This window comes from Oxyura jamaicensis, chromosome 4 (genome assembly GCF_011077185.1).
Source record: "Oxyura jamaicensis isolate SHBP4307 breed ruddy duck chromosome 4, BPBGC_Ojam_1.0, whole genome shotgun sequence".
Lineage (NCBI taxonomy): Eukaryota > Metazoa > Chordata > Aves > Anseriformes > Anatidae > Oxyura > Oxyura jamaicensis.
Genome location: NC_048896.1, coordinates 56,243,648 through 56,268,358, shown reverse-complemented (window position 1 = coordinate 56,268,358; position 24,711 = coordinate 56,243,648). Strand labels below are relative to the sequence as shown.

Sequence of the window (24,711 nt, the reverse complement as noted above, 5' to 3'; positions counted from 1 at the left end):
AATAGTCAGTGAAGTCTAGCAAATGACTCAGATGACCAAATGGATGATGAGATGTATAGCTATCTTGCTTCCACTGGCTGTATCAAGCAGATTGCTCTCTGTCACGTACAGTGGGAGCTTATGCACCTACCTGATGTAGACATCTGCTGTAGGTACTAATTCATGTTTCTGAATCTGCAACTGAATTCCACCTTTATTAATTTACTCTTCACTGTTTCACCACACTTGCTCTGTGCTTTCACCTGCACTGGGAAGTGCCTGGGACGTGACCTTTGAGCTAACATTATGCCAACAGCCTTTCTGTTGGCAACTATACAAACAAAGCTTTCACTGACTTCACTGATGAAACTCGTTTAAAACCAAATTAATTTGACAGCTATTGTAAGAGAATGCAGAGTAATTAATATTTTAATGAAGAAATAAAAGGAGAAAAAAAAAACTCTCTAATTACCATGGAAGAAATGTATTTGAGGAATTCAAGAAGGGGAGTAGGTACGTAGCAAATCGTAGCAACTCCTCAGTAACTAGGCCATGCTTTACACAAACAGTTGAGCACTAGTGATTTTGAACAGTCATTTCCAAAGTTGATACATGTAAGCTACCATATTCCATACCAAGCAATACTTACTTTTCTACCTTTAGTGGTTTTAAAAAGGTGAGTCTGATATAGTCCCCAGCCACTGGAGCTGAAGCCCAAAAATAATCTTTTCCTTCATAAACTTTTTCCAAGGTATGTTGCTGGTATACGTTTAGGCTTGTATACACTTTTGCAGGTGGATTATTATGTGCTTTATATAGCACATTACTGCCAAAATCTTTATCCTATTGGATACAAAGAAATGTAAGTGCACTCATAAAAATACAATGAAAAGAAGTGCTCCAATATCTTGAATTACTACAGGTAACTATTCCAGAAAACACTTACTTGTCAAAATTATCACTGAGATTCAGTGTTATAGTTTGTACACTTAGCTGTACTGATTATTTCTCAGCTATCTAGATTGAAAAAGAAACATCTCCAGGGTAGACTATTTTGTGGTTGTCTCCTGTACCTTCTGCCAGAACATCCAATATTGGCTTCTGCTGGAGGCTACCTGAACATCTAGTCTGTTCCAATAGTACATTTCCAATTATCTCACGAGTAGTCTAAATAGTACTAATAGAACATCCCTGAAACCTGGTGCTTCGCTGCTCTTTAACTTACCAGATACCTGGCAGATCTACTGTTTGCCCTCCAAACTCTCTGTAACAACCTACTGCCATCAGCAGAGCTATGCCCTTATCTTACCGGTACCCTTTTCTTATTAATAATCCTCCTTATTGGTATTATGGACTATTCAGCCAAAACAGACCATCATAACCCTTTGTGTTTGTATGGCGCATGGCGCACAAAACCTTGCACTGTGCAGAAGATTCCTACATGCCATGAAATGCTACTGCAACTAGTGCAATTGTTCAGATTTGAGATTCAAAGATGTTTCTGCAGAAGCAGTATGTCCTATCTGTAACTCAGATGTTAGATCTGTATTACACGCACACACACACCAATCTGTAAGCCAGCATTTCTTGGAAATGGAAGTGCCAGCTAATGCCAAAGATGAAATGTTTGATACTAATATGAGAAACAAGCCAGAACGTAAGCATATAATTTAGAAATATGGCAGTAATTTCTTGTCCATACTTTCAAATTCTGTATCTTCCCTGACAATGATGAATGAATTCCCATATGCTGAAAGAGAGATGGCTTAGCACGGATACGTATCTTTGCCTTTTCCTTTTCACAATGTACCTGTAAAGAAAGTAAGGAGAGTGAGATTTTATTTAAATAAAGGAGATGAAAACTAATCAGGTAATTTCATTTTCATTGAGGTTATGGGTCCAGGTTTTTTACCCATATTTACAAGGGTAATCCTTAGATTAACAGACACCTTATTTCACATACAGTTTCCAGACATAAGCTCATAATTCCACTCATGGTGCTATGTAGACTTTCAGACTCAACCACCACTAATTCAGCGATTTCTGCACTGTATACACTGCCCATCAACAATTGCGTTTGGAACAACAAAAACACTCCTCAGATCTGAAAGTGTTTTTTGTTGTTGTTGTTTCTTCTGTTTCTGGCACATTTATTTTCAAGTTTTGGCCTTGCCATATCATTCTATTTTGACCAAAACTGATCCCCTTGAGATAGAAGTGTAACCAGAATCCATCTTTATCATTTGGCTCTTTCTGCTATGTTTGAGAAGGTTATAATGTAATATATAGTACCATATTATATGTTACATATATTTTATCCTAAAACTAAGTAAAGCCCCTAGATACTGTATTTATATGCCCATTTTCTGGTTTAGATACACTTTATGACATGATATATGCACCAAATAATTAAATAACTATAATTGGTACTAATTTGGGGGTTTCCTTCTTTTTGTAAGATAGCAAGTAATTTCTTTGAATGTAATTTTTGCTCTATATGCATAGAGTATCAATGTTAGATACAGTGAAACACACTACAATAATAAATAAGACATTATGAGGCATAATGGCATAGAAGAGTGCAGAGTAAAAATTAGTCTCCCTGAGACTCTTGGTTCTGCCACAGAATAATTGTATGAGTTTGTAAGATCGTTCAACCCCTGTATCACAAGTTTCACATACTTAGATTTGAGAGGGTAATGTGTTTACCTCTTCAATAATATGCTTCCAGTTCTATAAAGAAAAATGTTACATAACTATATCAATGCCTTCTAAAGCTGGAAGTGATAGTCTTCACTCAGCTGGCTTAACTAGCAAAAATCATAGGGGATTTATGGTTCTCACAGAAGTGCTAACTAAAAGTACAAAACCACCTGGAAGAAGGCTCTCGGCAGAACTCAGTATTTTTATATTTGTCCACAGCAGGTGTTCAGCAAAACAACGTAAGAACACAACACATGAAAATTGATTTACTGGCAGCTTTTTATTGGGAAAAAAAAAAAAAAAAGTGCTGTCTGTCTGCTATGGAGAAAAATAAAATTTAAAAAAGCACTTTAAGAAAATAAACTTTTAGTCTTTCTCCTGACTGGGTTGGCAGTTCATCCTCTAAAATAATGTAGTCTCTAATACATCTCCTTTCATGCCACGACAGCAGCTGAGCACACTGAGTACAATGGGATGACCCACTGTAGTCACTTGTACAGAAACTGAAACAAGGCTCCTGGATGAGCCACGGCTCCCATCTTTGAAGCCTGTTAGTCCCTGCACTACACTGGATAGAGATATGCCACTGCTAGTCAAACTGGCAGATGATGGTTCACAGGAGGTAAACATGATATAGTTGTTGAACCACACAGAGATCTGATGAATCATCTTTCAACTTGGTGGACAGAAGTAGCTGGATCTTGAGATGTTAATACTCAGTCCAGGCTGAAAACGTGCCAGACACCCATCATCACAGAATGGCACATAAAAGCCTTGAACAGGTACCTGCTGACCCTCCCATGAGGCATATTGTGCAATCACTTAGTGACATTCTCAGTTGCTTGCAAGAGGGAAACCATGAGGACTTCTGTCATCTCGCCTTTTCTATAGCAACCTCCAGCTTTCAAATCATTTCTTTAATCTATATGGGAAGAAGAGCAGCAGGGAACCTCGTCCTTCTCCCAGCCTCCATTTTCTGTACCCTTATGAGTAGTTCCAGTAGGTTTCTGTCCCTGGTAATTCTTTTCCAGTGGAAAACACAAGGCTGGCTTGACTCAATGTTAATTTACTACCCACAGCAATTGAAATTGCAATTGCAGAAGTGAAACTCACTAGAAACTTGCTGGTACTAGTCTGCTTTGGTTTGGCCAGGGCAGGCTCGCACAATCCACCTGCCTGCCTTTCAGGAACACCACATTGTTTTAGATATGATTCAGATATGATTTATATATGATATAAACTAGCACAGTGATTTAGAAATGAAAGTAAAATGTTTAATATATAGGAGCTGAGGTGGCATGTGTGAGACAGATCTGGAAAGGGGTAATATTAACACTTTTAAGAAAAAAAGTTATTGCAGGTGGGCAAGAGGTACTTATTAAAGGTATTTATGGATCACTAACTCCTCTAAGCCAGCCTCAGAGAAGTATAATTTCAAAGCTTAATCCTATATGCAGTAACTGGGAATGGAGACTCTTCAGTGGTGTTACTGAAGTGTAAAACCAGGCAACTTCTGTGGTCCCCAGGATTTACCTCTGCTACACATTTGTAGTGGAGGAGGCCCATTTGTTCAACTCTCCTCAGTCTCCTGCTCTGCACAACTCCTATCTATCTCTTCCTCCTTATCAACACAAAAATAACACATATGCAAACAACTGGTGTGGGAACTCACTACGCTAATCAAACAAAACTCTTGAACCTTAAAAAAAAACGAGGAGAGAAACTCTGGTCATTCCTCTGTGGCACAGCCTGTTATTCAGGAAGACTGTGAATAGAGACCATCACCAAAAGTTAGTTAAAGAAGTCAAAGGGATATAAAGTAATCCTTAACATGTCAACATGCCATTGGGTTCACCTGCAATGCTATAAATGGCCTTTTTTTTTTTTTCAATCCAACATCTCTCTTTAATTTTCAGTGAAAAGTATCATTTCATCCTTTCAGTCTATACATTTCCCTTTCTTCTTTTTTAGGCAAAGACTCTTTTTTTTCTTTTCCCCCAGGCAGTAAATGATTTAAAACAAAACACAAGTTCTGCTTCCTGAAAGAAAGGAAATGGTAAGTAAAATTCATAACTGTGATCTTAAGATTGTATGCTTTATGAGCTTTCATATTAGAAAGTCAGTAAAAGGTTATGAGAAGTGCCAGTCCCATACAGGTTTATATATTCAAAATTTTCTTTGATGCTTCAGGATTGCCTAAATGACTAGTTGCAGGAAGATGAGCACTTGACCTTGACCTTGTTCTGAGCTGGCAGATGTAAAACAGCTCTTATGCGGAAATCTGAATTTCTGTGAGTCAGACCTCTCCATACGTCCCAGTGGGATCCAACAAAGTTACACACTATGAAGGTCTGTATCAGCTCTTGAGTCATCTGACAGATTTTGATTCTGCTTTTTAAAAATGTTGTGTTTTTTTTTTTTTTTTTTTGGTCACAGACTGTTTGAATGTTGTCTGTATTCATAAATTCAATAGACATACTTACTGCATCTTTTTCTGGATTGCACACTTTGACCCAGAGCAGGTGGTCTAGAAGCCAGTCTATCGGCTTATCTTTATAGAACATTAGAAAAAATTCCACTATGAGTGGCAAGTCTTCTGATTTAAACAATTTTCCTGAAAGCAAGACAAGAAGTTGCGTATGTTTATTGCTGCACAGTAATCACCGTTTCATCTTTACTCCAGCCTTAAATACACATATGCCATTCTGATATTTAGTGGAAATTTTACACAGACTCCAACTTTGGTACTTAGTTGCTTGTCCTCCAACTTGTTGTAATTTTGGAAGATTTCCATCCCATGCTTGGAGATATTCTCACACAGTCAACCAGCTGAGTAATCAAGCATGCAGTTATGTCCTAGTTCAAACACAAGTCTGCCCATCACTTTTATCAGTGTGTCAGATGAAACAAAGTATGAACAATCTCTCAAAATGCTAAGCAGACAATTTCATTGGCAATAGTATAACGAATATATTTAAATTAAGATCTAGATATAAAAAACATTGCTTTTAAAATACTATCACTATTCATTTAGTTCTCTTGCTATTAGCAGATCTTGTTAGATTTTTTGTTTGATCTAACACTTACAAGGTGTTATCACAAGTTAATATCACAAGCAAATTGCATTATAACCTAAGAAAAAATATAAAAGGAAACTATTATAAGAATAAATAAATAAATAAAAACACCACTATACTACAATATGGGATGCATGTTCTTCTCCAGAAAGGAAAGAAAACATATTTTACAAGCTGTGGAAATTCCTTTCTTGAAAGGAAGGCTACGTGTTGCAGAAGCACATAGTGCCTTGACATCAAAGAATTTGCTTCTTATGGGAATCAAACTACTAGATCCTATACTGCATTAAAAAGACAGCACCAAAGAGCACAGCAAGTAAATGGCTTGCAGTGGGAGATTTCCTGAAGAGCCAGAGAAGTTTTGATATGCAAGTCCGGTAATTCTGAATGTGAACTACTCTACTTACATAGCTCCAAATCAATTGACCCTGCTGAGGCCTTAGTACTTACCAATAAATCCAAGCTGGGAAAACTCAAGAATCATCCACTCTTGGGACTGTTGAACCGCAAAGTTTTTTATACTTTGAATATAATCAGGTTTGGCTATAATATCATCTTCCAACTGGGAAAAACAACAACAAAAGGCAACTGGTGGTTTTATTGCTTGCAGAAGAGGTGGTGATGTTGCTACATGAGTGATAACCGCTCTGTGCGTGACTGCTGCACAGTTTGTATTGAAGCTGTGCCAAACTACAGTGGATTGCTATTTAGCTTCTACATCTCTCTCTCTGTTCCAGTATCATTCATTAAATATTTATTTACAGGACTGACTACAACACCGTGAGTGCTTCTCATTTTTTCTCCCTGCCTTTTAGGGCTACCATGTAAAAGAAAACTTTAAGGAAAAAGACAGAGATTAAGGAAGACAATAGACAGTTTGTACTGAAGTTGTATAAGCACTGATAAGCAGCAGGAGCTAATTCTTTGGAAAGAAAGACGCCTAAAGCAGATGGTCAGAGGCTCTGCAGATTAGCCTGGGCAGACTGTCGTACTTAAAAGGTGACATAGAAGAACTGGGGGTGATTACTGAGAGGGGCTAGCAAAAAGCAAGACATTTCAGGGAATACTAGTCGTGAAAGAAGAAACGCTGTGAAACACTGAAGAAGAGAAATACCTAGAGCTCAACATGTTGTAAAGGCTGAAACCGAACATGACAGTAAAGCCAAATAAAGGACAGTCAGAGAAGGGGAGTCATATCCATCAAGGAAATGGGAAAGGACTTGGCAGCATTTTTGCTCATTTTTCAGAGAAGAATGGGGGATATGAAAAGCCAGAAGCTATGCCAGTTACTAAATCACACAAATAAAATAAATGGATTCCAGAAATAACTAAGGAGCAAGTAATACAGGGTTTGAATTTGGTATGGATGTGAAAAACACAGGAAGAGGAGTCTAAGACTTCAGAAAATGGTGTTGGGGTGCAGTACAACCATACAGTTAATTTGATCTAACTGCTGTACTTTATTGACCCTGGTGCTCGTCTGATGGCATTGGAATCTAGTTCAGGGAGCTAAATAGGTAGAAAACAAATGCTATGGGGAAAAAATGCATGGTTTCCTGCAAATTTTACACCCTCAACAGATTCAGTGCAGTGTCAGTAAGAGCAGTTCGAGGCGGCAGGCCTACAACTTTTAGCTGAATTTGGCCATTACAAGCGTGTAAGTGTAAGGCTGGTGGGGGAGAAATGTCAACACTGAAACAAGGAGGAAGTAGAACAAAATTCAAAGACTTGATTAAGAGATTTGTTTTGATCCTGTCAGCTTATGCTGATGGTAAGATATCAAAAACAGATGGAGATGAACTGATATCAAGATGAACTGTTATTAACAGAATCTGAGATCTGAGGTTTGAGTTGAGAAGACAGTTAAGCAGAACAGCAAAACAAACAAACAAACTAAAACAAATAAAACAACCCAACAACTTACAAGAAGTCTTGAATATAATTAAATGAGCTAAGAGGATTATCCAGGGGCTAAATGTAAAGGGAGAAGGCAAAGAATCAAAAGAGAGTTTTGGAGAACCCTCAGAGATGTTGAGGGGACACCCAAAAAAGGAGGAAGAACAGAGAATGCAGTATCTTAAATATCTAGTGAGACTACCGTACAAAGAAACACTAAAAGAAAGGATACAAAGGTTCTAAGGATGAAAAACACATAGAAGTTCTGATGGCTGTGAATATGGCGGCTCTGAACTGTACGTAGTTTTAGCTAGGGAGAAGTCTGAAATGGTCTCTTCTGGAGCAGACAACTGCAACAAGGCCATAAAAAGTAATTTAATGAACCCTGTGCTGAGCCTCATGATTTGCATTCATCTAAAGTATATCTTCTTGAAGAACATTTGCCATCACTTGGGGATTTCAGTATCGGGTATTTTTCAGTAAGTTACACTGTGTGCAGCTGCCATTAACGTTCAATACACTGTACCCACTTGGAATTTTTCTGGTTTCAGCTTACAGCCACTTGTTCTTTATATGCGCTTATCTGCTAAAGGAAGTTATGCAGTGGCTGTACACAGCTTGCTCAGGAAATCTACGATAAGAACTGTCTAGTCCATTAGCCCAATTGCCTTCTAAAGACCAGCAAAACATGTGGCCACAGCTAATTTCCCTTTACTCATCAGTGCTTTGTCATGAAAAAAAGATACATGCACAATAGCAAGCTGTGTCAGTTTCCTAAAAGACAGGCAACTTTTTTTTTTTTTTTTTTTTTTTTTTTTTTTTTGCGTACCATCTGCTTAAGAGAAGGCAGAATGAAGAAGTGACAAAAAAGTGGTAGCATACAATGGAAGTGCAGGCATCAGACAGGAATACATCTTCCTTTCTAAACTATACTAGTATATTTTTCTGTTTTGAGTTAGTGTTTGACAAATCTATGAGCGCTATTAAACTGGAAAATCTTATTCTCTCATTTTACACAGACAATGAGCCTCTACTAGTTCATTCAATTAAAATCATTTTTATTTTCTGTTGTATATAAAGAAATTTTCAGGGAAAAAAATGCACTTTCATGAAAATTATTCCGTCTAGAGGTCTTCTAAATTAAAGGCTTAACTTGCAGTCTACCAGGAGAAAAAAAAAAAAAAAAAAAAATCAATAAAAAGAGTCCTAATGACTTAATTGAGCTTTTGCTCAGGCCTTGGAACCATTAGAGAGAGACACACAAAAAATTACAATAAAGGTGAAGAGATAATTTCTACTGGTTATACGTATTGCCAGTATATATAAACATATATGTTGCATATAAAGACACAATGCAGCTCCCCCCAACTTGGACAGGGAAAAAAAAACAAACATGATGTTTTTTCAAAGTTCTTGTCTGATCAGTAGGTAAGGTTCATCCATACTCTAACCCCATTAGCTTCAATGCACTCCACAAAGCTACTTTTTAAAATCCTGATTCAGCACTATCCTAGCATGGGTGTTTACATGTTTATTCATCTAAGATCTTGCCTGGCTCATGATATCAACTGCTCTGTAGACATCAAGACTGACTAGATAAGTTTGAGTATCAGTCACTCAAATGATACTATTTCTGGCAAAACACTAAATTACATCTATCATTGCTCTATTTTTTTCCCTTTAATTACTGAAGTGAATCTTACTACCAGGCTGAGAAAAGGGATTTTTAGATTATTTGTCTTCGACTAGTACACAACTTCCAAATGGGGAGAATATCATAACTAACTTTATGGCAGCATGTATTCCATCTTTTTAGCTGTACTCTACAGAGAATTTTCTGGGCAGGTCAGAATCTGTGCTAGAGAAGCAGTTGCAGACTGGACACACATGAGGAAGTGGATTTACTAGGTAAGGCTAAGAGGAAAGCATAGTTTCTAAAAAAAATGCTGAATGCAGCAGTAACTATCACCAGACCATTACAATCCAGGCTTTACTCCAAATGACATACTTCAGTCCTTGTATGATGTCCCAGGTAAGAAAACACACATACACTTTTGTTTTATTTTTAAAGGAATTTGGGAATACATGAGTCACTTCCAGGCAAATATGAATGCTTGGAAACTTTATAATTCTACAACATCGGTAATAGAAAGAGATGATACGTGTCTGCCAGCAAGCTTAACATTTGTCTTCTCCATGTTGCCCACGCCTTAATACTCTAGGCGCACTTACTAAACTTGGGTACAGTTCTTAGAAATAGAAAAATCCCAGGAAAATACCTCATCTTCTAGTAACGCTCAAGTGTTTAATAGACAACATCTCTCTTTGCTTTTTTTCCCCTCTCTGTCTTCTTAGTACCTGTACCTAATTTGAAAGTGGACCATACACTCTCAAGTAGCCCAGCCCAAATATGTTTGTGCTAAATTCTGAAAAGAATTATACGAGATGCCTGCTCTTGTGGTTTCTTCTTCTGCTTCTGGGAATCTTGTGAGGTACTGATGTGATACAGAGCCTGAGGACTGAGCTGCAGAAGACTAAGGAAAAATTTAAGAACTAAGCAAAATGCTGTTCTGACCTTTTTAAAAACTGTTGACATTCAGGAGCTATGAGAAATGGTACAGATCTGTTCTATTATTAAACAATCATGATAATTTTTGAAAATTCTGATGAAAGAAAAATTCCATATTGTGATTCAAATTTCATCTCAGTTCAGGAGAAAAAACTTAACATTGTCAGATTTCTGCACCAGGTCCCTTCAGGTTTAAATTATACTGAAACCAAGCTAAATATCTCTTTACCTGATTTTCTTAAAAATGAGTTGAAAACTCACTTCCCAGAATTGCCACTGTCCCTGTTCTTTTATCACATGGGTTCCACAAAGCTGCCCAAGTCATGATAGTGTTCTAGAACTTCATCACTATGGAATGCAAATTAGCACAAATCTAGAATGATGGCTAAACCTAACCCTGAATGCTTGGGGATCTTCTTAAAATCTTAAATAATGTGGAGAATTTAGGATCTGTACCAATCTGCACTATAACCTTGACTCCAGTGTCACTATACTGGTACATTTCCCTATCTGGAAAAGTCATTTATGGTATTTTGCTTCATGATGATCTGGGCTATAACATGGACCTACCATCACTATTCTGTCTTTATGCACCAAGTGAAAACACGCTGACCTCTGACTTGCTTAACCTAAAGAAACAGGGGTTTAATGCTAAAGTTACCTTTGGTATCACAAATGTCAGGAAGGAACACAGATTTATTAAAATAATACCTAGGTGCAAGATGTATAGAAACACAGAAATAGTACAGATGCTTGTAAAGAGCACAGGCAAAATACACAGAAAATGATTATTTTTTTTTAATTGAGGCCTTAGGAACAAATTAAAATTGCCAAAGCTAATAATCAGTACAGATGTATTGCAGCAACTTAATGATAATGTGAACATACCTGTAAATAAAATGTTCCCTTAGGCTGGGCATATAGCATTAAAAAGCTATAATCCAAATTCTGTTTTGTTCTCCACCTAAATATAAGTGGAAAATTCTGAAAATCTTCTTGGGTGGATTCCAAGAGTTATTTGTATAATAAAAGCATTAGAACAGTAAAATTATAAAGTTGAGTATTCTATCTCCTTGTTAAGAGAAGAAATCAAGAGGTACTCAAATGGTATTTTTGATCTAAAATTTCCTCTATAATCAGTGTAAACATTAGTAAATAATTTGACTTTCCCTTAAAAGTTAACATTAACTAAACAAGACATTCCAATCTGTATCAACTCAGCTTGAAACGAAATGTTTAACAAGCATATTCATGTCAAATTATTAAAAGATTCTACTCATTACATTATGAACAGCAGAGACCAATACACAATGATTATTTAAAGGTGACTCCCAGCATTATAAAACTGAACGCTTCTACCGATCAACAACACTGAAACTAGTTGATACACTTCATTTTCTTGTTTAAATGTAGGCATAGATTTTTCTCTACGAAATACAATATCTCATTTTAGCAAAGGATGAAGGTGACATTTAATACTCAATGCTAAGACTTGAGCTAGAGAGCTATTTATCAGCATACAAAACAATAAAAACATATAAAAAACAATATGTAAGATTGTATTCACAGTGTATCTGATTCAAATCAAATCATACCTTAAGTATACAGTAAGTATGCATGTTTATGCTCTGGAAGATACAAGGTTGATCTATAAATTACACGTGCATAAATGCACTTGCTGATTTCACTCAACCTAAGCTCCAAGTACTGCAGCTCTTGATGGCACTGTTTGTGTAGCTCCCAGAGACACTTTTTTTTTCTGATAATTTACAGTTATTGTTGGTCACAATATTTTTTTTTTCCTCCAATAAATTTATTTTCCTCCGATAATCAATTTTGTTAGGGTATAACCTCTGTCTTCGTGAATTTGAATGAAATAACCAGAAGTTAGAATATACCATTTACAGGTCTATGACATGTCCATAATCACAAGTTAGGTCATTAAAACCACATTAGTTGACTAGTTAGTTAAGGAGACACGTAGGGCTTCCTTTGTGTGTTCTCAAAGCTTCTCCCTTATCTGTTAGATAGAACATTTTCCTATTTTTCCTTTCTTACCAAATCATCTAGTCTATCACCTCTACGCATTAACCATCTGGTTTAAAACCTGTGAGATGCCCAGAGACAACTTGAAGCTGAAGTGCAGCATATCTTTTCTCAAGAACTCCTTGCATAATAATTATAAATAAATAAATAAGAGTACACTTGAAGTCCATTAGCTCTGAAATGCAAAAATCATTATCATCTCAAACAACGTTGACTTCCACAGAATTTTTCATTTTTATACTCTTAGAAAAAAAGTTCTTAAGTTTTATGCAGCTATCTTACCTTACTCTGTCCTCCGAATCTCCTAATGTTTTCCTTAGATTGGAAAGATCTGGATAATAAGAAGCAGGAGGAGAAATGATCTCTAGGACTCCAGACTGGATTTCTTTGGGGAAACTGTGAAGAAAAGTTTAGTGAGACCCCATTCCTCAAAAAGATGTTTGACTGCAACCACAGACAGCAGCTCCCAAAAATTAGGTCTGCTCCTCAAGAAGTAGGATTTACAATTAGAAAAGAACATTTTCACAAGTATTGCCAATTAGGGACATTTGGAACCAAGAAGGGATCTTTGACAGGCATCAGATCAGGCAACACAGTAACTCATACAAGTCACAGACACATTAGAGAAGTGAATCAGAAGTCCTGCCAAAATACAGCAGTAATTCATGAAAGCAAATCCACTATCTAGAATTATATACAACTGTGTGAGAGCCACCATATTGCTTCCTCTTCCTCTAACTTCTACGTTCCAGCCAAAATGATGCTATCTTGGAATGAGGGGGATTGGTATAAGGAGTCTGGGTCTCAACTCCAAATAGTACATTTTCCATTTTATAAGTAATTAAAAAAACATGTAATTTAGGGAGCCAGACCTGGAAATCAAGTATACCTTTCCTCTGTAATATGCTAAAAACTAAATACTCTTTAGTTTTTAGTTGTTATAGGATTGCTGAAATAAGGAGTTCTCAGAACTGAGTTCCCCATTCTCTGTAATTAATTTAAAAAAGCTAACATTAAATAAATAAGTGCATCACAGTACAAGCATGTTTATGAAAAGCAATCTCAATCTTACCATATAACACTGGCATCTACTTTGCAAAAAAAAAAAAAATAATAACCATAAGGACAGCAAGAGCTGAAGTTGTTGTACATATTTTACCTTGTGGTGCTAAACAGCACTGAGGAGGACTGCATCTTCATCTTGTCCAAATTGCAGTACTCCTAGCTGAGCTAAACCCTCTGGAGGGAAGAGGCTAATGCTACTACTTAGCCAGTAGGCTCAGCTTGGGGAGCCACCTGGGGGAAAACTACATGGCCAATACAGTCTGTGAAACCTGGGTGGAGCAGGAGAAGCAAAGCCCCAAAAGTGAAGGAAAAGGGCAACTTCTCTGGGGAGCTTGTTCAACTGTTTGTTTTCTTGTTAGTATTCTAAGAAAGCACTGTTAGATCAAGAGCTCTGCTGCAGTCATTTTAAAGGACAGAGGGGAGAAGGCTGTTTAAGTTCAAATGCTGGCCAATTTGGCGTTCTGTCAGAGTAACTAACTCACAGTTAAATTCAAATTCAAAGCTTGTGCACCAAAGAAACTAGCAACATGAGTGCTGCAACATAATGCAGATATCATCTTGCTTTCTATCACTCAACTGTGCTTCAGGGCCTTTGGCCTTATCTGTTATGTGACTGTTAGCTACCCTATACCATTTCTTAGAAAGCAACTGTCGTAAGACCAAATGAATCCACCAATGAATGTATTCTTTTACCTCAGCATTTTAATTTAGTAGTGTTCTTAAGGTATTCTACGGGTTTTCACATGCACATCACATTGTAAATATCTACATGAAAGAATGGTAAGAGCAAGCAAAACTGTATTGGGATCCAAACCTTCATTTGATAACTCTGACATGAATTTTGCATGACAAAGAATATCCATCTAGTGTTACCCATCACTTAATAGAGTTTCACATTATAATGCAATCTGATTACTGTCCAAAGTCTGCTGCCTTCATGAAAAAGAGGCAAACAAGGGAGAAAAAAAAAAAAAAAAAGAAAAAGAAAAAGGCACAGAAAACATGATAAACATCAGAATACATTGTAGGGCTGTGAAGTCAGGGGAGACCTAATACATGCACGTAGCCCCAGGTGCTTTACATTGCATCATTGATTTTACGGGAAAAAGACTTAGGTTCAAGTAAATATTTATCAGATGCTTAAGTTGAAACCTCATCTGATTAGCTGAAGCATATACATGAGAAGAAAAAGGAAAAAACTGATAAATATAGTTGTATTCTGAATCCTTGTGTTCACACATACTAAGAATGCACCTATGCCTCATTTCTTAGCAGTTCCATTTCAGTATGGCAGAGTTGTAATTTATTGCTAGAATGCTCTAATTCTTTTTGTAAAAGCTCAAAATGTGCTTATTAGCTGTTGAAAGTTACACTGTATAGGACTTACCTGCTTTTAACACTTTCTGCAATACTGTTAACATATTCTTCATTGACCTAAAGAAAAGAAGTGAGTTTTCATTTCAAGTCGCCCATGTCTGTATTAAGCATTAAGCAACATTTTGTAGGGAATATTTACATGCAAATACTTCATTTTTATTTTCTAATTCATTTAATTCCAGGCAAGAGCAATATGTTACAGTAGCATTTCTATTACAGGACAGTTTGCTTTTTTGTTACTTCTGCAGGTGGCCAAGCCATTTTCTGCATAAACTATTCTATAGCTTTCACTTATGCCAGAAAAGCACAGTTGTATAATTGTAACTAAAATGAACTGTTTTGGGTTAATCATCCAAAAAGTCACAAAAGAGGCCTTTGACTGTTGAGAAGTCACCTAAGCAAAATTTTCTAAAGCTAACAATACCTAAAATGTTTACAGAGAGTTTCTTCCTAAGGTAACAAACCTAGGACTCCTAGTCTGGAAATTTTGAGAACATACTTACTCATTGCTGCTGTTTAATAAATTTAATGGTTTTAGTGTGGAAAATACTTCTGTTAACTACATTAAGCAGTTGTGAGTTTAATGGATGTGATTTCCAGAGCAATATAATGCCTGTCTTGGAAGTTATTTTTTTTTTAATACACAAGTAATCATTACCAAATATAAAATAAAATTGTAATATATTTTTAAAAAAGGGGGGGGGGGGGGGGAGTGATGTGACACATAAAGAACTGTGACAAGAAAAAATATCAGCAACTTGGTTAATCACTTCCAGCCAATAAATTATTCTGACTTAACTCATGATGTTAACATTTACCTTGATCTTCTAAACCTTTGTGGGAAAAAGAAAGGTGTGCCATTATGATCAGTGAACATGCCTGAATTTTCCCATAACTACGTGTTCTTATCACTTCTCATATCAGCACAATCAACCTGTTCTAATTTTACTGCATGGCTGAAAAATGAAAGCTGCATGAATGTGACTTTGAGGATGACAGAAAGGGCAGAGACTGATTCTTACAGTAGCATTTTAATCCTGAATTGGCCGTATTGGACTGCTAATAAAACTTAGGCTACTGTTTGTTAAAAGTGCACTTTAGAACTGTCCACAGTGGGAAACTGTATGATTTCAGAAGTTAACCCCCAGAAATTCAAAGAACTCTCTAAAGGACTGTAATAGAGGGTTTGTCTAAATGGCAGCTAGGCAAAGCTCACAGTGCCAGGACTCTTCGCTGGGAAATAAACAACAATAACGTAAGTTCAGCTCCTGGAAATTATACTTAGGAGTATTCATTAAGAATACATTCAATTCATTGGTGAAATTTAATGTTGTTTATGGAAGCGCAAGGAAATATGAAGAATAAACATGAGTTTTGAATAATTGCACAGTCTTTCACCTTCAAGTAAGTATCAACAGCTAATTCTCTTCTGTAGCTTTTTCTAGTGTGCTCAAGACATTTTGGAACGAGGAAAAATTATTTTACTCCTAATATTCTACCTTGAGAAATGTTTCCTTTTCCAAACATGGAATATTAATATTTCTGAATGATTTAAAGCCATTTTCTTTTTCACAAGAGAGTCTGCAATATGTCAAGGTACTTTGCAAGATATATGATGACAAAATAGCAGATAAACAATCCATGTTTTTGTTAGACAGAATAAGTTTACTTTTTTCAGGTTCTATGAAGCTTTTCTGTGAAGGACTTTTCATTCTTTCAGTAGAGAACAACATTCAGAGATAGTAAGTTCATGTAATTTTATATCAAAATCTGACTACAACAACTGTGTTTATACAAGTAATATGACTTCCTCACCCCCACCCCCCCACCCCCAACCATCTGAGTTGCAGAGTATTCTCCACATACAAAGACTAAGACACGAAGTGGTGTCTCCTCCAGCACTGAAGAAACCCCTTCCAAAGACCTGGTATTTTGCAGCATCTCCTACACTATTATACTAAGGCATTAATTTCCATATTGTATTTCTATTAGTATACTGTACCTTTCCACACAAACTTACCTCTGCTACAAAGATGATTATTACACAGTCATTCTTTTGCTCTTCAGAAAGTTCATAGAACAAGGAATGCAATGTGGTCATCAGGTAACTTTGTTTTTCCCTTTTCACAGTAGGAATACCCATCACCAGTGAGACTGCAAAGAAATTAATGAAAAGTCACATCATCTTAAGTCAGGTAAAGGTAAACTTTAATTCCATTTTAATTTTGACTTGACACGACCATGGTAACATCTGAATGGAACTATCATGTTAGAAGGTATTTACTACCATGTACGTTCATTAATTAGATTACTTGGTGACAGTTAATATTTCTATAAGAATATAGAAAAATTAGTCAGCATATTCCTATATTCTGACTAGGACAGCACTTGACTTACTACCTGGAAGACGAGAAATATTCAGGCAAGTTTAGGTTACGGATACCTGTGTCTGTGTTACAAGCACCACTCTACACTAGGTAGATTGTAAATATCTGGGAACTCAGATATTATTCTGGTAAACACAGATGTATCTGCTACTGAGTTTCAAAAGTGGGTATCGCAAAACAAATACTAGTTCTTGGTATGGAGTTGGAGATCTGAGTATTAAGAGTTAAAACAACACTGCTGAAGTGAGGAAGTTCTCACAGGACATGTGTGAAGAGTATCTCAGAAAGGAATCTAACTCAAAAAATCCTTATGAGTAGTTAAACTGATAGGAACCAACGGCTTTAACACAGTCAATACGAACAAAGGAATATGCACATAATCATTATTAAGAAAGGAACTTAAACTGACTCTGGCAAAGACAGTGCTACTGTTAACATCATTAGCTGGTAAGCAGGACCGCTCTCTTTTCATTGGTGAGGGCATTACTGAAGTCAGTGACCTCACATGGTTCAATAAACCTATGTGATACTTAGTCCTTACAGAATATTCCCATTCACAACAACCTTAGGAGGCTGGTAAGGAAGCAAAAGGTTTTGAAAAGTTTTTTTTTTTTTTTTTTTTTACTTGCTCCAGACTTTATCACCAGTGCCAGCATCAACTCGAAAATACAGAAGTTCCAATGTTCTTTTCCAACACATAACTTGCTAAACCACTGGGGTTTTCTTTGTTCTTACATGCTGAAGGTCAACCTGTACTTTCTAAAGTGTGGCCTTGCAATTGTGATTTTCATTTACCAATACATTACAAATTAAACAGAGTGTTCTTTCAGTACTTATTACTTTTCTTCCAACTTTTTTTTTTTTTTTTTTTTTTTTGCTTGCTTATGTGCACATCTGGTTTGCTGAAGATTGTTTGCAAATCATTTTGCTGACTACCTGGGGTCTTTTGCAGATTCACGCTAATCTGTGAGCACTACAGTGAGAACCACAGCACTAGATCACATTGCTCTAACTACATCTACTAATGAGGAGGCTGTAGAAAGTTATCCATTGTCACAGGCACTGCCAAGATATTTTTAATCAAATCAAAAGTGCTGCCAATGTTTCTTTGCATAAAATCACCCTGAGAGGAAAATTAAAATTTCAACAAATTACAAAACCCAGCAAATAATTGCTTCGTGCTTTTGACTGTTCTTTTTACCTATGGTTGAGAGAAGATGCAACTTAATCATTTCTATTGTAGTTCACTGGAATTCATTATTTTTTGTGCAGGTGTCAGCTCATTTCTCATATGCTGAGTTACATTGAAGATTTAAAAATATATTTCAAATGATCACATCACCTCTCAGTTTGTTTCAGCTTTAGCAAGCTAAATGCATTGTAAATTGTCCATAGCTTCCTTACTTATACCAGTTTTGCCAACTAATGCTTCTTCACCATGTAAATAGATGACTGAATATTGAAAGAACGTTGCTTTTCAATTGTGACTATTTTTGTTGATATATAAAATGTTTATCAGAACACGCAGGGGTAGGGCCCTGGATTGGGATGGGAGTGGTGGATGGCTTTTGCTATCCCCATTAACATTTATTCAATTTGGCAACATTATAAAAATTAGGGAGAAAAAACCCTCCCAACTTTGAACATGCTAGAACTTAATAAAAATAAAAATGTATGAAATATAAATTGAACTTTATTTCCTACCTCCAGTTCTCTGCTTCCCAACAATAACATTTGGAAAAATGGCATCTTCATATTCTCGAAGATGAGGTAGGTAGTAGTACATGTTTGTAAGGTGCAGGGGGAGTTTTCTGGTGAGGTTTAATACTTTCTCATCATCTTAAAGAAACAACAAATCCACGTATAAACATAAAATAAAAAGCTGTTAGCTATTGTTTTACCTATTTTAACTAGCTATTACTATAGCTGTTTTCCTCAATTCAATATTATTAGATCACCACAAAGTTATTCAATCAGAACCATTCATCAAAAATGGTTAAATGCCACATAGTTCATAGCGATTAATAATTACCCTGCCTGGTGGTCAAGTCCTGTTTCAGTCTAATGTCACTTTCCCAGTTTCATCAGTCTGCCTCAGAAATGGGCCTGACAAGATCTCCCAGGTGAGTTTATGGTAATGCTGGAGCACAGACATGCTGCGGTCAGCCTGAGCCCCTCCTGTGGAACATAAGCTGAGAATGGCACAGTATGAACACCCCACACAGGAGATCACGCAAAGCTCCATGCCTGAACATCCTGGGAGCTCCGCATTTATTTCTCTGTGCCTAAACAGTTGCAGAACTGGGCCATCTTAAAATAAAATGAACAGTTATTTTAAAAGAAGCGGGGAAATAAAAAAATATCTGATTTTTGCTCTTTTACAAGTTGCTTACCAAAGTTTTAAACAAGTATAGATTCCAATTAGTAACTTTCTTAATTGCTTAAGAACATTAAGTGTTTTCCCCAGAATTTAATGCACAGTGGTTTTCAGGGCTCAATCAGAAGTTCCCAGGTTATAAAAGGTCCTATGGTAAAAGAGAAAACAAGATCCAGGCCTTTAAAAAAATATGTGGGAAACAAAAGACTGTTGTGGCATGGAGAAAAATAAGGAATATTTATTTTGCTTTACCAAAATAAAACAAAGATGAAAATAATTAGAATATTTATTCATGTTGAAATAACTGAAGTGTGACCTTATAAAAATAATATATCTATTTTTAAAAAAGCCGTATGAAAATCAGACACCATTCATTTACTTTCTCTTCCTTGCTATACACATTCCCAAATACTCCAGTAGTAGTGAAAATTATTTAAAATAAATTTATTGAAAACGTGAACAACTTAATTCTTAAATCAATAAAAATGCAATTATAGAATTATATATTCAATTATATACTCAATTTCAGAAAAGCAAAAAAAATAATGTAAGATACCCATAAGAACAGAAAACATATCCACAACGCAATTAAAAAAAATAATATAAAATAAATATTTGAATGGATTAAAATAAAGACTACATTTCATTGTAGGAAGAATAGAAAATGGCCTTTCTCATCTTTAAGAAAACTTCCTGGAAACATAACTGAAGGTCACTCCAGGCATTATTCTACCAGCTGCCTCAAGGCTGAAATCTCTCTTTCATGACATATGGCTCCCATACTAGAATTCTGGCTGTCATTCTCTGCTACTGACTTTACCTATATCCTACTAGCTACCTACAAAGTGCACGTCTGAAAGAAAATACAGCTCCTGTGAAATTATCTAGGGAGTCATTCCTACTTCAGTGGCTGCCTCCTCCAGATATTTTATCAGTTATGCAAAGAGACTGCTGCACTACATGGTATCAGAACAACACCTCAATTAGTTTCAGCCAACAAAATCATGTTAAAAGCCTTTCAGGGTGCTTTGTCATTAAATGCACTGAACTTTTGCTGCACAGAGGCATTTTTTTTTTCCCCCCATTTAAACACCTTTCTAGGGACATTTTTATTATTAAGTAGTATCTATCACGGGCTGGTCTTTATTGTGGAGGACTTTGGGTTTATTGTGTACAATAACAGTAAAAGTATAAAAAATAAATTTAGTAAAAAGAAAAAACATTCAGCAATTATAACAAATTTCTGCTTTGAACCCCATGAAGCAAAAACTTAAACACTTCAGCTGTTTTCAGTAAGGGTAAAGAGCAGAGAGGAGAGACTTGCATTCTCCTCTGCTTCTGTTGTGTGCATTAGGCAATAACTCTTCGTCCACAGAATGTGACACTACTGGTGGCTGACAACGCAGTCTCAAGTCTAACACTTAGAAGGCCTACCCCACAGTTAAACATTTGCTTGTATGTATCTGAACAGTTCCACTGAATATTGAATAAACAAAGAGAGGCAGGGAAGAACAGGATTAAAAACAAAACAAAACAAAACAAAACAACAACAACAAAAAAAAACGACCCCAAACAGGAATGCACTTTGTTCTTTTTCCCCCCCCTAACAGTCCTGGTTAATTCTCTATTCTAATCAGATACCACCCTGCTGTACTGAATGCAAACAAGGTTTTAAAAGTAGCAGTTTTCAGTAGCATCCAGACTCTTTAAGTCTGTGTGTGCTGTGGAATGCTTCCAGGACAGAGACACCCCCCTCCTGGGTTTCCTTCTCTCACCAGGGAAGTAGGTCTTGCAATTTGAACAGGGAAGAAGGCAGATCCTGCGCTACTACATCATTTCTTTTAGGGAACAGAACTGAATTGTCTAATCTATTGTATGCAACTACCAGGGTACAGATAGACAGGGATGCACAATAGCCTGTAAGGTAAGGATCCAATAGGTTTTTTTAAATAAATACAAACTTTTAATTAAGCAATGGGAAAAAGCCAGATCACTACAGTAAACTTGACTGCATTTTGGTGTTCCTCTTCCAAAAACAAACACACACACACAAACTAACACCCTTCAAAGGGTTTTGGTTCTTTTCTTAAATTGGCTTCACTTATAAGCAGTAGCCTTACTTGTTCACTTAAAAAAAAAGGAAAAGGAAAAAAAAAAACAAATTCATGCATTTGCATTTTCCTTCATATCGTTAACAAACTACTTGCAAGATAAAAATAATTTCTAGAAGGAGGATTCCTAGGCTATACCTAGCCAGCAGGACCTCACAGGACTTCTCAGCCCCTGGGTTCCGGCAAGCACCCAGCCACGTGCAATCTGCCAGCCGGGAGGAGACTGCACATCCTCCACACACACTACTGCGCCTCAAGCTTACCAGAAGGAAACCTGGCACAAGACAGGATGGCAAAGCACTCAGGGCAAAAACATCCCTCACCTGGAGAGGAAAGGTCCAGGACTGTGCAACACATGAGGAGGTGTACCTGCCTTTCAGCTTAGGTCCTAGTATTATCAGTGTGTAGTGGCATAGTAAAAGCTAGAAATGATAGCTTATTCAGTGCTCTGTAGTTAGCAGCAGAGTTCAAACACTGTAAAAAGCTAGATTTACAGTATTACAGGTTTGACTTGTGCTTGCCCCTATGACATCATTGCAGTCAGTTCCTTTTTATTTTTTTTTCCTTATTTTTTAAATTATCACCTGATACTATTTAAAAACAGGTTACAGGTTCCTTCACCACCTTTTCGGTTTTATTCCATAGAAACTTTTACCACCTAATGTTGGTATCAGCAAAGCATTACTTTTTCTCTCCACACCAACAATAAAGAAACATGAGCACACAAAACTTCAAATTTTTAACACAGTAGATTTTCATGCATACAAACCTGTATGATTTGTTGTTGAGTTCATTCTTTTTGCAACTATACGCTTAATTTCATCCAGGGCACTGCTCAGTTCATGGGATCTTTTTTTATTTTCTTTTTCAGCGTACAGTAGTCTTTGACGGAGTTCCAGAAACTGGCTTTGATACATGGCTAAGTCATTGTCTGCAATGAGAACATAACTTCTTTTCAGAGAGGTGAGCATATATTATATGTGATGATATAAAGCGAAAGTTGAAGAGTAGGAGACAGTCCAAAAGAACACACTACCAAGACTGTAAGACTGTATGAGGCCATTCAAAGTTTAGAATGAAGAAGCCCGGAAGGGCATTCAAAAGTAAGGAGTTTAGGCACCACTGCTAGGTGAAGGCTTGGAATTGAAGCCAAGAACTAGAGTATGACATTAGTAATAAGGAAAAATAATAAATGCAAGACTATGCGTTTCAAGGAAAGGCACTATCCAGTAAACCCAACATTTTTTGTGAAGTGTCTAATGCAGATGACCCCTTGTCACACTTAAGAGCGTAATAATGTAATGTCTTATTTTGTATAAAACACTAGTAAGACTGAAAAAATATATTAAGGTATTCAGTCTTCACTTATAATTTAAAGTATCTGGAGTATACAATTACTAGAGATGGTTATTTGAACTCATGGATATATTTAATTCTCTAGGTAACAACTGAAATTGTGCTCTGGATTGAAAGATGTCTTCATAATTTACAGCCTGCCTCTAGCTAAATACCCTCAAATCATATTGATATTAGAAACACTTTACTCTCTGTAACAGTTATCAGACACCTCTGCTGTTCTCCATAATATTCTCAGATGATGTCAAGGTTATGTTTAGGCAAGATCCACTTTCATAAGAAGCAAGTACTGTTAATTTCATACACAGGACTTCTCAGTTGTCACTGATGACATACAAGACTCATAACCCTCAATAACCCTTCACTGCCTCATTGCCGTGTAAACAAAGATTGTAAGACTTGTTAAAATTCATGTAAGGAAACATTTCAATAACACCACTCACTTAGAAATAGAAAGCAAAGAAAGCAGAGGGCATGGTTACCATCAGGAGAGGAAGAAAGCAGTTACTGTCTTTAGCGAACGGTGAAAATAAAATAGATTTTGCTGCCATACAATTGGCAGGCTACGTAAACCAAATTTTCAAACTGGGGTTAGTGAAGGTCCACCTGAAAAAAAAAAAAAAAAAAATGCTTGCGTACTCAGCTGAGGAACTGAACCCCATGAAAAAGTAGTATCAAAAGAACAGGTGAAATTTCAGAACGTTCAAAGCTACGTTATTTCTGCAGGGATGCTCGCATGCAAATCAAATGTCACGGTAATAACCAAAAAGTTATTTTACTGTTTGATGATATGACGTGAAACTTACTATGAAGAGATTGTCCTTGCTGACAGAAACAACTTCCCAAGGTCAACTATTTAAAAATAACTTTTGCTACCGATACGCATCAGGAAAAGCACTAAAATTTCAGGCAAATTAAGGATTTTGTGAGAGTTTTAATAGGGAAAAAAGAAGAGCTTTGAAAAAAAAAAAAAAAACAGTGAAGAATAGGATCTCTACTTCACTTTACAATGTTAAAAAACATTGTAAGAAAGCAGTTAAGGGAAAGTATTTTAATAGTAAACGTGATCTGCATTATCGTTATTACTATTTTTATTAGTGGTCTCAGTGAAAAAGTCAATATTACTATAAGTATGTAAATTAAAGATACAGTAACTAATGTATTTTTTCTTGAAATTCCTATTATCTTTATAGTGGTTAGCATTAAGTGCCAAGAAAAAGTGGAAGTTTAACCTGCAGTAAAAGTTCTACGTGTTCCTTCTGGAAAGACGCAACCAACAGAGAACGAGCCCACAATCTTAGGATAAATACATGTTATCACAAGATGCAGCTTACTGCATTTGACAAAGGGAATTGATTATCTTGCAATGGAGGTGTTTCACAATTAAATGCTGGAAACTGTTATTCTCCTGGTATTTCTAGAGCTGTAATAACGTAAACTAAATTTCCCCTTGGTACAACTATATTAGAAGAGGAACGGTACGGAAAGTGCAGATAAATAAAAATGTTATAGTCCTGCTCTCTCTTTACAATTCTCCCAGCTGTCTTGTGTCAGGATGACTCAAAATTACCAATGTCACTTCCGAGCTGTCATTTTGGCAAGCACCAAGGAACTGCATTTTCATTTGCTTACTTACAGGTGAGACTGCCAAAATATCCTAGATGCCTCCAGCAAATGAAAAGGTCAAGACTCAGCTATAACTGAGAGCAGCCAAAGAAATTGGCATTTGTAATTGGACTTACCTATTTCTTCAGGCCAGAAGAGGGAA

General features: G+C 36.4%; 1 protein-coding gene across 3 annotated transcripts in view; it reads right to left on the bottom strand.

The window, feature by feature from the left end:
* Positions 1 to 24,711, bottom strand: part of MGAT4D (MGAT4 family member D) — a 39,065-nt gene that overhangs the window by 3,767 nt on the left and 10,587 nt on the right. For all 3 annotated transcript variants that reach the window (XM_035326323.1, XM_035326321.1, XM_035326322.1), the window contains exons 2-11: positions 22,357 to 22,518; positions 18,804 to 18,938; positions 16,733 to 16,866; positions 14,723 to 14,769; positions 12,553 to 12,666; positions 11,113 to 11,188; positions 6,210 to 6,321; positions 5,166 to 5,296; positions 1,682 to 1,789; positions 629 to 822 (exon numbers count right to left, since the gene is read on the bottom strand). In XM_035326323.1, coding sequence (XP_035182214.1) covers positions 629 to 822; positions 1,682 to 1,789; positions 5,166 to 5,296; positions 6,210 to 6,321; positions 11,113 to 11,188; positions 12,553 to 12,666; positions 14,723 to 14,769; positions 16,733 to 16,866; positions 18,804 to 18,938; positions 22,357 to 22,504 — 1,199 coding nt within the window. In that variant the 5' untranslated portion in view covers positions 22,505 to 22,518. The remainder of the gene's footprint in view (positions 1 to 628; positions 823 to 1,681; positions 1,790 to 5,165; positions 5,297 to 6,209; positions 6,322 to 11,112; positions 11,189 to 12,552; positions 12,667 to 14,722; positions 14,770 to 16,732; positions 16,867 to 18,803; positions 18,939 to 22,356; positions 22,519 to 24,711) is intronic.